The 15,000-nt window shown below is 41.9% G+C and overlaps 1 protein-coding gene across 1 annotated transcript in view; it reads left to right on the top strand.

The window, feature by feature from the left end:
* Nucleotides 1–15,000, top strand: part of GPD2 (glycerol-3-phosphate dehydrogenase 2) — a 323,960-nt gene that overhangs the window by 148,040 nt on the left and 160,920 nt on the right. Inside the window, exon 7 of the mRNA XM_085873795.1 lies at nt 7,595–7,692. Coding sequence (XP_085729921.1) covers nt 7,595–7,692 — 98 coding nt within the window. The remainder of the gene's footprint in view (nt 1–7,594; nt 7,693–15,000) is intronic.

The following is a 15,000-nucleotide window of genomic DNA, read 5'->3' as shown; positions in this document are numbered from 1 at the left end:
GCAAAAAAGAGGAATGAAAGAGTGAAGGTGAGCAGTGATTCGTGATTTTGGTAGTTTTACCAGAAGGGAGTTGCTGGTGGATCTTGAGCGCCCTGCGGAAATATGGGGGGGGGGGACATATCGCAGACAGAGAAGGGGGGCGCGACCGGAGAGGAGACTGTAGAAGAGAGAAAGACCACCGACTTGCCTGCGGTGCGAGAGTGAGAGTCACAACGACTCACCCTCACTGTGGGAGATACCAATTATCCTAAATGCCTTGGTTTCCACAGCATGGAGCCGAGAAAGATGATAGGCAGGAGCACCAGCCCAGAGGGGAGTGGCAGTACTCCATCAGGTTGCGGACGAATGCTTTGCATGTGGTCAGAAGCTCGGTTGGCAGAGGAAGGACTTTGCACGACGGAGGATTGCCAGTCGGCGACTGGCTTTGGAAGCCAAGTTCGAAATGTGGCTTTCCCAGGAAAGATCATGGCAGATAGTGAGACTCAGAAGCTTGAATGAAAGGACTTCCTCAAGAGGATTGTTGAGAAAGTAAGTGCGGGGGGCGTGGGGAGGTTCCAAACGGTCCTTTTGGACAGACATAGTGAGAGTGTGAGATTTGTCAGGATTGAAAGACATGTCCCATGTGTTGGACCAGTTTGTGCTTTTATCCAGATCTGCAGAGAGGGAAAAAGCTGCTGCTTGCTGGTCTGAGGGATGACGTGGTACGGCAGAGGGTGGAGTCATCAGCAAAGAGATGGAGAGGATTTTCCCGAGAGTCGGAGAGATCGTTGATGAAAACCAGAAAAAAAAAACAGGGCCCAGAACGCTGCCTTGAGGAACTCCAGCCTGTACAGGAAGAGGGGATGACAGAACTCCATTTTGGGCCAAACGTTGTCTGTGACAGGATATGAAGTCTGCAGGCCATTAGTGGAGATGGCCTTGGATACCATAGGAAGAGAGTTTGGTGAGCCGGGCAGAGTGCCAGACCGTGTCAAAATCACGCAATATGTCTAGGGATATGACTCTAATTTCATGTCTGGCATTGAGGACTTCCATCCATTGTTGGGACAGCAGAAGCAGCATATCCAGGGTAGAGTGACCTGCTCTGAAGCCAAATTGATGATCGTAAATTCAGCCATTGGAGAAGAGGAAGGATTTAATGTCTGAAGCGATGATGGATTCCATGACCTTGCTAATGATTGAGAGAAGGCTGATTGGTCTGTTGTTTTCGGGATCTTTTTTTTGCATCTTTTTTATGCATAGCGGTCATGTTTGCTGATTTCCACGCAGATGGCAGATGACCTTGAGCAAACAAGAGGGTGAATAGAACAGAGAGAGGGTGAGCAAGAGCAGAAGAGCAGGTTTTTTGGGATACGTGGGCTGATACCGTCTGGACCGTTTGCAGAATCTGAGTCGAGGTTTGACAGCAAGCTCTCCACTTTGTCAGAAGAAAAGGACACAGAGTCCAGGGACAGCTAGGTGTGTCTGGGTAAGGTGGTGACAGAAAGTGATGGGTTTCGGACACAAGATTTAGATGCGAATGATGAGTTTAGGCATTCAGCCTTTTCACTTGCGGTATCAGCAGTGTGGCTATTTGAGGTAAGGGAGGGATGGAGGAAGAACATACAACAGAAACAGATTTGATTAGACACCACCAGGATTTGGAGGAGGGAGAGAGGTTTGAGAGTTCAGACTTGAGATTCGAAAGTTGTTTTCTGGCTCTCCTGAGAGTAGACACACACTTGTTCTGAGCTTTTATAGAAGGAACTGAGATTACCCTCAGTTGAATTTGCTTTCCATGAGGCAAAGGAAAGTTGTTTCAGGCCAACTGCCTCACCACAAGCTTCAGTGAACCATGGGCAGGAGGAAGGGTAGGAGAACTTAAGATGAGATGACATAAATCTGTGCATCAGAGAGGGCAAGTTTTATTGAAAAAATTCCCAGGAGGAGTTGATGTTGGAGAAAGTAGTGATTGGAGACCAGTCTATAAGTTTGATGGCTGCTTGAAGACCCTGTCAGTCGACCTGAGTGAAATGCCAGACTTGACGTCGCTGAGATGGTTCTCTAATAACAGCCAGAGAGATCTTTACTTTGAGAAGCACGTGGTCAGAAGAACCGATTTGAGTGGAGGAAGAACAGCAGATATTTTCAGGGAAATTTGTCAAAATCAGATCCAGGAGAGATGGAGTGCTCTTGGTTGAGTTCCAGGTCGGGAAGTTGACCGATTGAGTCAGTCCCAATGAGTCGCAGAAGTCTTTTGCTGAAGTCCCATGGCAGGTGAGAGAGGTACACACACCCAGCCAACTGGCATGATGACAAGTGAAGTCACCACATATGAGGAAGAGAAAGTATGGATGAGAGGATAGAAGTTGGTCCATGTTTTCGGACAGTGAGGTGTAAATGGAGTGCTGATGAATGGAAGTTAGCTAATTGGGCTGTAGTTATTGGGATCGTTTTTGCACCTTTTTATGTGATGATGTGATGTTGGCTCATTTCCAAGCCATTGGAAGATGACCAATGGTAAATGACAGGGTGAAAAGGGCAGAGAGAGGATGCACAAGAGCAGCAAAGCAAGTTCTTAGGACACGTGAACTGATGCCACCTGGTCCAGTTGCAGAGTCAGACTCTAGGGTTGCCTGAATCTTTTCCCCCTTTTCAAGTGAAAATGATGCAGAATTCAGGAGCAATTGGGTGCAGAGAGGGAGCGGTTAATGCCACAAGATTTTGAAGCAAGCAAAATTGAGGCATTCGGTTTTCTCATGAGCGGAGTTGGCTGTGATGCCCTTTGAAGTGAAGAAAGGGATGGAAGGGGATCATACACCAGATACAGACTTAACAAGGCACCACCAGGTTTTAGAGGAGGGAGATATGTTTGAAAGCTCATTCTTGAAATTGGACAGATGGTGTTTTCTGGCTCCCCTGAGGGTAGACACCCACTTGTTGCGAGCTTTGTGGAATGATCTGAGGTTGCCTTCGGTCGGATTTGCCTTCCAAGAGAAGAATGCAAGTTGTTTTAAAGCAACAGCCTCACCACCAGATTCAGAGACAAAGAACCAAGAGCGGGAGGATGGGTAAGACAATTGATGACGAGATGGGATGAATCTGCGTAAGAGAGAGTAATTTTCTTTGGAAAAATTCCCCAGGCCGAATTGATATAAGCGGCGGTGGATGTAGGAGTCCAGCAATGAAGTGTAAATAAACATAAAATATAAAAATATGCGAAGCGCAAATGTAAGAGCAGGTCACACTTTATGACCCGCGGATACGCGGGGTCCGTGAATAGCGGGACCGCGAATGTTGGGGCCCGTGAAAAGTGGGACCACAAATGCCGGGGTCCAACAGTATACATAACGAGAGGAATTTGCAGCAGCCCAAACCACGCATGAACAACCATGGCAGCCCAGACCCAATGAGTGGGACCACAAAACTTAATGGATTTCAGAGCATTCGATTATAGTGGTGTCTGACAGGCCAGTCTGTACACAGCATATATCTTTTTGTTTTGAATGAAGTGAGTTTTTGTTCTTTTAAAACATAGTAACGTTTTGTACAATGTCTGTGCTCTTAGGGCAAAATCTTAATTTGTAACTATTATTGCAAAATACAAGTTATCTTTGAAATGTTTGTATGTTTATTACCAAGCAGATTTGTTTGGCTTTTTTTTCAAAATGAATTTCACAATGCACACTTGCCTTCAGTAAATGATCCTTAAGTGTGTACTGAACACTCATGTGCATGATAATTGGTCTAGGATGCTGTTATACTGCAAGAAAAGATATTTGTACCCTTCTTTTTCTAATTTTTAGGTCATCTCTACCGAGATGACCTAATAAAGCCGGACCAAATGTCTGTCCGTCCATACGTCCATCCGTCCGTCAACAATTTTTCTTTCCGATATTGATGAAACTTAGTATGTGGGTAGAGGTCGATGAGTGTTGCACAACGATATAACTTTTGTCTGGGTTCAACGTCAGGGACAAGGTCACGAGGTCACGTAAGTTATAAAAATCGCCATTTTCAAAACCTATCTAGTCTGCTATTCTACAAGATATTCGGCAACTGTTTATTGATTATGATAGTAAAAAATATTATCTTGTATCTAACTGGACAGATTTTTGAATTTCCGTCCCGTTTGGCCGCCACGTAACCTGGAAGATGGTCAAAAACACCTCCCGGTACAAAGAAAACTTTTTACTTCCGATCTTGATGAAATTTGGTATGTGGGTAGAGGTCGATGAGTGATGCCCAACAACATATTTTTTCCCGGATTCGAGGTCAGGGTCAAGGTCACGAGGTCATGAAAGTTGTGAAAGTCGCCATTTTCAAAACCTATCTAGTCTGTCATTTTAGGAGATATCTGGCAACGGTTCATCGATTATGATAGTAAAAAACATTATAGAGATGACCGTCACCCCCACACGGGGGTCATTTTTTTTAATTCTCTATTCTGATTTCAAAGTTAAAGCATTGCATTTTGCAAATATACATGTTTTGATTCCTACTTTTTATTGTCTACTAGCAGTGGTACTCACATTGCCTGGTGCTGTTCTAATCCTGTTGGCATTTTGAATAAATATAATTTTTTTTTCCCCTTTTTTGTGGGGACCTAAACACTTCCCGACACCCACAAAAGAATGGAGTCGGGGATCATTTAATATTACCCATGACATTGCTACAAGGGCTTGGGCACAACAGAGCGATGAACAAATATCCACCTTGTTTCTTTCAACGTTTTCAAATTTATTTTTTCACCTAAAACAATCGCTGGCACTCACTGATGAAACCGAAAGTTTGATGAAGATCCGTTTGGCTATCTCTGAGAAAAATGGCGACACGCACGCATGCTTGCGCGCGCGCACAAACGCACACACACACACACACACACACACACACACACACACACACACACACACACACACACACACACACACACGGTTCTCTTTTCGTATAGATAATGCCATGCATCTATTGCATCTGCAAATGGTTTCATCCCTTCCCCCCCCCCCTTGTTCATCTGAAGTAAATTGTGTTGCCTTGTTTGTGTTCTCATTTTCACCGCTAGCTTTGGCAAGTCCACATGTATTCTTTTGCAGGAACCCAGGTTCAAATTCCCAATGTGCCATATGTGTTTGTCCATTACCTACTAGCGTCCTTAGAATTCATGAAAAGTACTTTTGATGTCCACCAATTTCATTGTCCCACATGTGATATATGTGCAGGCTACAACATGATTCTTAATCCAGTGAAGAAAAAAGAAAAAGAGCCAAATGCTGTCTCTAATTAGTTTTAATGGTCTTTGTCTTCACTGACTTTATATAATTTCTATCTTATGTTTGAAGGACATAACACGAAAGGCTTAAAACTCATGAGTACATTGCCAAACCAAGGCCGAGATATCCATTCTTTCTTACCTCCTTTATTTCCTCTCTTCACACCCACATTCATTATTCATCTGTCATTGGCAACTTTAAACTTCCCATAAATGCCCCAAAAAATTATTTTTTCAAATGCCCAAAATTTCCTTCGTACTTCTTCCTTACTCACAAATCTTTTCTTGTACTCACATTCTTCGAAATGATGTTATAAAATATGTATTCCCCATTCATATTCTAAAATACTCCCAACTGCACCCCTCCCGCAAGCTACTTATTCTTCCAGATTCATACCTTTCCTTTGTGGTTCACTTGCAAACCTGTCACAACTGACCCACCATGTGTCCTGCCGCACCCCATGTCCTGCAACTCATCCTGCCATACCCCACTCACCTCACATCCTGCTGCACTCCACATGTTTCCACACTCCACCTCCCACACATCCTGCTGCACCTGACATGCCACATGTCGTGCCTTAGCTGACTATCTGCGCATCCTACTGTTGCCTATTCGCCATACGTCCTGCCGCACCTGACCCGTCGTGTGTCCTGCGACACATAACCTGCTGTGCGTACTGCAGCAACCGACCCGCTGTGCGTACTCCAGCACCCAACCCTCCATGCATACCACAGCACCCAACCCACCAGGCGTACTGCATCATCCGACCTGCCGGGCGAACTGCATCACCGAACCCGCCGCACGGGACCCGCTGTGTGTCATGTCACATGGGACCCGCTGCGCGTCATTGCCGCATGGGACCCACCGCGCATCCTGCCACGCGGGTCCCGCCGCACGTCCTGCCACATGGGATCTGCCGCGCGTCATGCCACACGGGACCCGCCGCGCCTCATGCCGCACGGGACCCACCGTACGTCATGCCGCATGGGACCTGCTGCGCATCATGCCGCACGGGACCCACCGCGCTTCCTGCCGCATGGGACCCTCCAAGCATAATGCCACTCCCAACCTGCTACATCCGCTTCACCTCCTTATTTTGGATTATTTAGCGACTAAAGCTCTCAACAAAAATTTCAGCTTCCATGATGGGGAAAACGCTCATGTCCTGTTGCTTTTGTGTCGCAGACTGGTGACTGGTGCCTCTGGGTTTTTGGGTTTGTTTGTTTTTTAATGCCTCTCTGCCGGTCTCTCAGTTTTCCTACCCTTCCTGCTTCCAGGATGCGTGCGTTGTTCCAGTAACGTCTTATCCATTCATGTCACAAATCCAGGCTTGCTACCCTTTTCCACTTTTTTTCTTCCTTGATTCTCCTGTTTATGGAACCACCTCCAGAGACTGTTCTGTCTCACTCTTCCCTTCAAGACTTCAAGCAGGCAGTCATCCATTTCCTTTCATCCAAAATTCTGACCCATGATCTTTATTATCCAAATTTACCTTCACTCACCTCACTATCTTGATATTTTCAGTATTGCATCCTTCTCTCTCTCTCTCTCTCTCTCTCTCTCTCTCTCTCTCTCTCTCTCTCTCTTTCTCTCTCTCTTTCTCTCTCTCTCTCTCTGTCGTCTCTCTCTTTCTCTTTCTCTTTCTCTCTTTTTCTCTTTCTCTCTCTCTTTCTCTCTCTCTTTCTCTCTCTCTTTCTCTTTCTCTTTCTCTTTCTCTTTTTCTCTCTTTTTCTCTTTCTCTTTCTCTTTCTCTTTCTCTTTCTCTCTTTCTCTTTCTCTTTCTCTTTCTCTCTTTCTCTTTCTCTTTCTCTTTCTCTCTTTCTCTTGATGTTTGTCAAAAAATCCAAAATGAAAAAATAACTCCACCATCCCCTTTCTGCGATCTTTTCTGAATCATCCCCCGACCCACCACTTCTTTATTCTTCCAATGAAAATGCATTACTAAGTTGTATTTGAGTAAATATTTTAGGTTACATTTTTGGGGAAAAGTGATGGGACATTAATAACCGGTAAAAATATACTCGTGTTTTTATGTCCACAATTAATATGCATTTAAACATTAATCCAATCAAGTTATAACTGCAAAATGTTGTCCATTTTTATTTTCAACCCAATATAACCACAGTTTTGTCCACCCAAAATTAAAATTTCATCTCAACACTTTCCTTTCTAAGCAACATTTCTTTGGTGTGTCATCATTTATATGTCATCTATAATTGTACAGGAATAGAATGTACGTATCTCTTTCAATTGTTTTATTTTTCCCCACTTCACATTTCTGATTGTTACTTTGAATGATGTTATTAGTGTGTTGATGATTAATTAATTGTGGGGTGTCCTTTTAGTACCAAATGGTGAAGGAAGCTCTTTGTGAGCGATCTAATTTGCTGATGATCGCACCTCACCTCTCTTCTGCCCTGCCAATCATGCTACCTATATACAAGTAAGTCATCCAGCTAAATACCACATCACATGGAACTCTGCATAGTCCGAGTTTAGAGATGCTCAGAGTTTCTTAGAATGTGATCTTGTAAATGCATAGGGTCCTTTTTTCCTCCTGTGAAGAGTGCGAAGAACATGGATCTAGGGACAAGGCAATGTTGCATTTGACCTTTTGCTTTATGATATTGCTTCAGTGATGATGGAACAGTGTCTGCTTGTGGCCTTTGCTTTGGACAATCATTCACAAATGTTGTCATCTGGTGTATTTTGGCAAATATCCACATAAAGCAACGTCAGGCACTACATTGATGCATTGGCATCCAACGAGCATTTTGCCAGCATTCTTCAACGTCTCTGTGGATATCTGATAGTAGTAGTATCAGTCGTAGCAGCAGTAGTAGTAGTAGTAATCATCGTAGGTGTATATTGCATTACTGTGCAAAAGTGTGAGGCCACCTTGAAAATTAACATGTTTATGGAATTTCTCCAGAAATTAAATGAAATCATTCTAACTTGGATATCTGCTCTTTTGAATGAAAAATGTGGTCACACCAAACATTGAAATTTCATCCATTAATATTAAAAAATTTTCATTTTTGTTTCTTTAGTAAAACATGATTATAAGACCTTATATTTGTGAAAATGTGCCAATGTGACAATAAAAATGTTAATTTTCAAGATGGCCTAACACTTTTGCACAGTACTGTACAGCAAAAAAAAAGAACATATCATACTAAAACATGCAATTTGGTGTCTGTCTGTCTGTCTGAATGGGTGTGTTTTTTGACCGTGATACATCTGGTCATTACTTATCCAATGTTGACCAAACTTGACAGGAAGACGAAGGGTCACACGATGGAGGTTGTAGCAATTTAACTTTCCCACCTCCCCAATGGGGATTTGCACCTTGGACGAACTCCGTGTTGAGGTGTACAATAGGTTATCATGTCTTTAATGGGGTGCACCTTTCAGCTGTAAAAATTATTATAACCACATTTTTAAACAGTTGCTATTAAACTGAAAGAAGGTTTTTTGTAAGGCCGCTTCAAAAAGAAAAGTAATAACACTAATGATGATGGCATAATATTAATGTTATTACAAAACCATGGAGGTTTTTCCTCCTTGAACAAACACCATGTTAACATGTATAAATAGCTTATTGTAGCGTTTCGTGGAGCAAGCCCCACAAATAAGAAGGGCCCTGCCAGAGGTAAAAAAAATTATCAACCACAAACACGTATGATTACTTTTTTTAAACAGTCGCTACTGTTCTTTAACACGAAACTGAAATAAATTTGGAGGAATCCCGAGATCCTTTAGGCATTCTATGCTTATCGCGTCCACCACAGATAAATGGACCTGAGCCTAGATCTACTGTAATCTATATACCAGTGAGGATAATAACTTGACCCTTCCTGGGTGTACTTGTATGTAAAATATAACAATACTACATATGTAAACAAGAGGCTGCTTATTTGCTTGTTCCTTGTATGTTTACAACCCCCTGGGGCAATTCCTCCTGAAATTTGCAGTTCCACATTTCCATGCAGAAAAGGTTAATGTCACAATTAAAACCTTCAATTCTGAATCAGAATGATGTAAAAACATGAAATAGCGGTGTTTTTGACAATTTAGCATCATACGTCGCTTGACTCCCTTGGCTGGGAGAGGTGTAGAATTTAGACTGCCTGAACATTTGAAAGTCAATACTCTTTCAGGAATCTAACCATTTGCATTTAAATATTTATTTTCCCAATGCAGAATGGAAATTTATAAGCCATGGGACCACACCAAGTCTAACAAGTGGTCTCACAATCCTGTAAGACCTTAAATAAGGATATGCATAGGCCCTTTGTCCTATCATTGCTGTGTTGCACTCCATAGTTTCACCACACACACATGAAGCAAAAGGTGGGGTTAAGCAATTGGTTCATGTCTGTCCGTCTCTCCGTCTGTAAACAAACATCAATTTATGATCGAGGAAGAACTTAATTTAAATTTAATGTTATATTTTGAACATGAATTGTAACCTGAATTGGAAAACAAACCTGCCGTTTAACCGTACTTTGACTCTGCATTTGTTTTAATCGCACATGTACATGCACAGATATAATGTTTTTCCTCTGCCTGCCTGGTAGTCAAGCAAAATTTAAAATCATTCCAAACAGAAAACTTACTGTTTTTAAGGACCTTCAAAAGGACACATACAACAAGCACGAATGAATAACTAATGTAACTGTTAGATAGTGGAGTGCAATAGACACTGCATCAACAGTGGTAAATTCTGGAATTAATTTTTTTATACGACCTTTACAACTAATCTTTATTTTATTTAAATTGAATGCTGTACTTGAACACTGTAGAACACATAACACCTTCTTATCACTTCCAAGACTCTCCAGTTTTGCTGGCATGTTAAATATGGTGGTGTATAAGACTGCTTCAATAGCACGAAACTTCCAGAATTTATCTTTAATGATCTCTTTAAATCATTATTTTATTTTATTTGAAGTACTTGAACAATGCACAGGGAAAAGTGTTCTTGGAACTTTCTAGTTAATACTTGTTACTAGTGTAAAACATCCATTTCAGGGTTCAGTCCTTTTTTCTTGGTTTTCCTTCCCCTCGCTCGTTCTTCTTCCATGTGTCCCTCCACCCTACTGTTGGTGCTTTTCTCTTCTTTCCACTGGTCATAGATTTATGGCTTTGTTACTTACGAAATATAAAGATTTCGTAAGTATATTGATGACTTCCGTCATCTGTTTGTGTGTTTCTTTGTTTGTGTGTGTGTGTGTGTTTGTGTGTGTTTGTTTGTTTGTAGGCACGATAACTCAAGAATGGAAGAAGCTACCAATGTCAAATTACACCACGTGATTCAGGAGGGTGATGGCTCGTGCTGATTAGATTTTGCTCAAAATCAGTCAAAGGTCAAGATCACAGTGAGGTCAAACATTCGATTTTTAGTACCAGTCTATGACTGCTTGTTACTTACGAAATCTAAAGATTTGGTAAGTTTGATGATGCCTTCCGTTTCTGTTTGTTTGTTTGTTTGTTTGTTACTTACGAAATCTTACGAAATCAATATACTTACGAAATCTTAAGATTTCGTAAGTATATTGATGACTTCCGTTTCTGTTTGTTTGTAGGCACGATAACTCAAGAACGGAAGAAGCTACCAATGTCAAATTCCACCATGTGATTCAGGAGGGTGATGGCTAGTTCTGATTAGATTTTGGTTAAAATCGGTCCAAGGTCAAGGTCACAGTGAAGTCAAATATTCGATTTTTGATGGTTTGGAACAGAATCATCGTAGAAACTTCTGGTTTGCGTCGCTACCTTCTCTAGAGACAGCTTTTATTAGACAAGGTCAGAGGTCAAGTTGACAATTTCGTAAGTACCAGTCTATGACTGGTTGTTTGTTTGTTTGTTTGTTTGTAGGCACGATAACTCGAGAACGGAAGAAGCTACCAATGTCAAATTGCAGCATGTGATTCAGGAGGGTGATGGCTAGTGCTGATTAGATTTTGGTCAAAATCGGTCAAAGGTCAAGGTCACAGTGAGGTCAAACATAATTCCGTAAATTCACGTGGAGAAATGGAGTATTTTTGCTTCGCTCGACGTTACGAGTTCATTTTAACTTTGATTTTAATTTTGTCTTCAGTTTTTGCGATTGCTTAGGACGCTAAAAACTCGGTTGGAGAAATTCTGGTAAAAATCGGATGTTTTGGAGACGTTTTAAGATTGTATAAAAAATATTTCACTCAACGCGTCATGGGTCGTCCCATGATGCAGTTAGCTTGAGCAGACGCGTCGTTGAGTTACGTTAAAGGCCCGGTCACACCTTGACGTTTTAGCCAATGTATGCCGATTTTTGAATTTTTTTTCTAAAACGCTGGCACACGTTGAATACGTTATGGGTAAGTTTTGATAACATTGAGAGCACGCTGAAAAACACTGCCATACATCGTTGTACGCTGGCTTTAAACGTTGTACTTTTTGGTTGTTCTCAAATTTTTTCATGCTTGAAATTTCACGACGTATGCCGGCGTATGACTCACACGTTCCGCTACGCTGGCCACAAGTTGTATGCACGGTCTGCGATCGTTGACAGACGTCAACACATGCTACTTGTAAGTTAATCATAAGTTGAGACACGCCGAGGTAATGTTTAGCGTACCCGAAACTTATTTCTAACCTATGATTAACGTGTTGTTGGCACGTTACGCGATCGTTGCCACACATCGACACATGTTACTTTTAAGTTACTCATAGGCTGAAAGACGTCGGTATAATGGATCGTCCTTACATCAGCGTCCACGGCCACGGCCAGGACACTTATTTGCAGCATTCTTCAAACTTTTCTTCGGCATGACGGGGATGTTCACACTTCGATGTCTAGCTTGGCTATGATTCCAATTGTCCATCGGCAGTGTCTATTTAAAATAGTCGAGTTTGAGCGTTTTAACACATTCAGAAGAAATGCTTCAAATTTCAAAACCCTAGCGTCAAAAAACAAAGGCGAGTGACAGCAATTTAAATCGTTCATTGTAAACAATGAAAATAGCTGAGTGGTACCGTTTAAAAGTCATTGAGTGTAAAAAAAATCCAATTGTTGAGCGCAAGCATCTACTTTCAATAGTGGAGATGCAGCCATTTAAATCGTTGAGTGGCAGCCTATGAATAGCAAACCCCACATCACCGGCAAAGATAAACTGCCGCACGATATGGATAAGTTAGGCTATCGTTGGGCATAGTTTGTGAACGCCGGCTTCACGAAAATTATTCGTTGGTATATCGTATCTATAAGTAATCAAAGCGCTCTATGCACATTATTAGTTCATTGTGCATTTGTCCAACCCGTTATGAATAGACCTAAATCGTAAAAACAAGCTATAGCTCATTGTTGAAAAAGCCCCATAAAAAAATTAGCCGCGAAGAACTTCGAACAAAGGTGAAAAGATGTCTCCTACCCGTGGACACGCGGACGCAAGGACGATCCATCATAACCCACACCCTCCCCCTCACACTCACCTACTACTGCCAACATGAACAAACTACTACTAATACTGATACTGATACTGATACTGATACTGTTACTGCTGACATGGACATCGACTCAAAAAGGACTCGAAAACAGCTTGGCAGTTGCAAGCTAGAAACACCTTCATTTATTTATTTTTGGCAACCGGAAGACGTCATTGGAATACGTCTACATACGTCGATGTGTGTTGGGACTACATAAAGAATTGGTTCAAAGCACGTCAAACATAAGTTAGAAATAAGTTTCGCGTAAAAAAGACATTACTGCGACGTGTTTCGACTTATGAGTAGCTTATAAGTAGCGTTTGTGGACGTGTGTAAGCGTCCACATATCGTGTGTAAAACTTATCCCCATCGCATGCGGAACGTGTGTCATACGCCGAGTACGTCCAAAAATTTTGAACATGTTTAAAATTTCTTGACGTACTCTACTTACTACGACGTATGATAGCGTACTTTAGCATTGTACTCACGTATACCAAACTTACTCATACCGTATTTGACGTGCCCAAACGTTTTAGACACATTTTTCTTAGGTCGGCATACGCTGGCAAGATCGCCAAGGTGTGACCGCGATGTTGTCACTTCCATTTCTACGGCAGTTATGATTCAAATCGTTGTGCGTCAGCCTTTTAATAGGCTACGTCACGACATCGTCGGCGATGTGTGCAACGCGCTATGCCTAAGTTAGACTATCATTGGGCATCGGTTGTGTAGGCCGACAACAGGTTCAGCATTCGTTGGTATAAGTTATCTATAACACAACGAAACGTTCTGTGTCCGTTACCAATGCGTAATACATAAGACCAAGTCGCTATGAATACGTCCGAATCTTTAAAAAAAAAAACATCAAAAGTTCAATGTAAGCCAGCGTTTTACATACATTTTAATACGTTGCCATCGCTGGCTAAAACGTCAAGGTGTGACCGGGCCTTAAGGTATAATTGCGTGGAGAAACAGAGATTTTTGCTTCGGTTGACGTTACGATTTTTGATGGTTTGGAACAGAATCATCGTAGAAACTTCTGGTTTGCGTCGCTACCTTCTCGAGAGACAGCTTTTATTAGACAAGGTCAGAGGTCAAGTTGACTATTTCGTAAGTACCAGTCTATGACTGCTTGTTTGTTTGTTTGTTACTTACGAAATCTAAAGATTTCGGAAGTATATTGATGCCTTCCGTTTCTGTTTGTTTGTTTGTTTGTTTGTTTGTTTGTTTGTTTGTAGGCACGATAACTCGAGAACGGAAGAAGCTACCAATGTCAAATTGCAGCATGTGATTCAGGAGGGTGATGGCTAGTGCTGATTAGATTTTGGTCAAAATTGGTCCAAGGTCAAGGTCACAGTGAGGTCAAACATAATTCCGTAAATTCACGTGGAGAAATGGAGTATTTTTGCTTCGCTCGACGTTACGAGTTCATTTTAACTTTGATTTTAATTTTGTCTTCAGTTTTTGCGATTGCTTAGGACGCTAAAAACTCGGTTGGAGAAATTCTGGTAAAAATCGGATGTTTTGGAGACGTTTTAAGATTGTATAAAAAATATTTCACTCAACGCGTCATGGGTCGTCCCATGATGCAGTTAGCTTGAGCAGACGCGTCGTTGAGTTACGTTAAAGGCCCGGTCACACCTTGACGTTTTAGCCAATGTATGCCGATTTTTGAATTTTTTTTCTAAAACGCTGGCACACGTTGAATACGTTATGGGTAAGTTTTGATAACATTGAGAGCACGCTGAAAAACACTGCCATACATCGTTGTACGCTGGCTTTAAACGTTGTACTTTTTGGTTGTTCTCAAATTTTTTCATGCTTGAAATTTCACGACGTATGCCGGCGTATGACTCACACGTTCCGCTACGCTGGCCACAAGTTGTATGCACGGTCTGCGATCGTTGACAGACGTCAACACATGCTACTTGTAAGTTAATCATAAGTTGAGACACGCCGAGGTAATGTTTAGCGTACCCGAAACTTATTTCTAACCTATGATTAACGTGTTGTTGGCACGTTACGCGATCGTTGCCACACATCGACACATGTTACTTTTAAGTTACTCATAGGCTGAAAGACGTCGGTATAATGGATCGTCCTTACATCAGCGTCCACGGCCACGGCCAGGACACTTATTTGCAGCATTCTTCAAACTTTTCTTCGGCATGACGAGGATGTTCACACTTCGATGTCTAGCTTGGCTATGATTCCAATTGTCCATCGGCAGTGTCTATTTAAAATAGTCGAGTTTGAGCGTTTTAACACATTCAGAAGAAATGCT

Source organism: Eptatretus burgeri, chromosome 3 (assembly GCF_056783735.1).
Source record: "Eptatretus burgeri isolate ZD-2024b chromosome 3, Ebu_testis_v1, whole genome shotgun sequence".
Classification (NCBI taxonomy): Eukaryota; Metazoa; Chordata; class Myxini; order Myxiniformes; family Myxinidae; genus Eptatretus; species Eptatretus burgeri.
The sequence above is the reverse complement of the archived record's forward strand: the minus strand, read 5'-3'. Positions and strand labels throughout refer to the sequence as shown.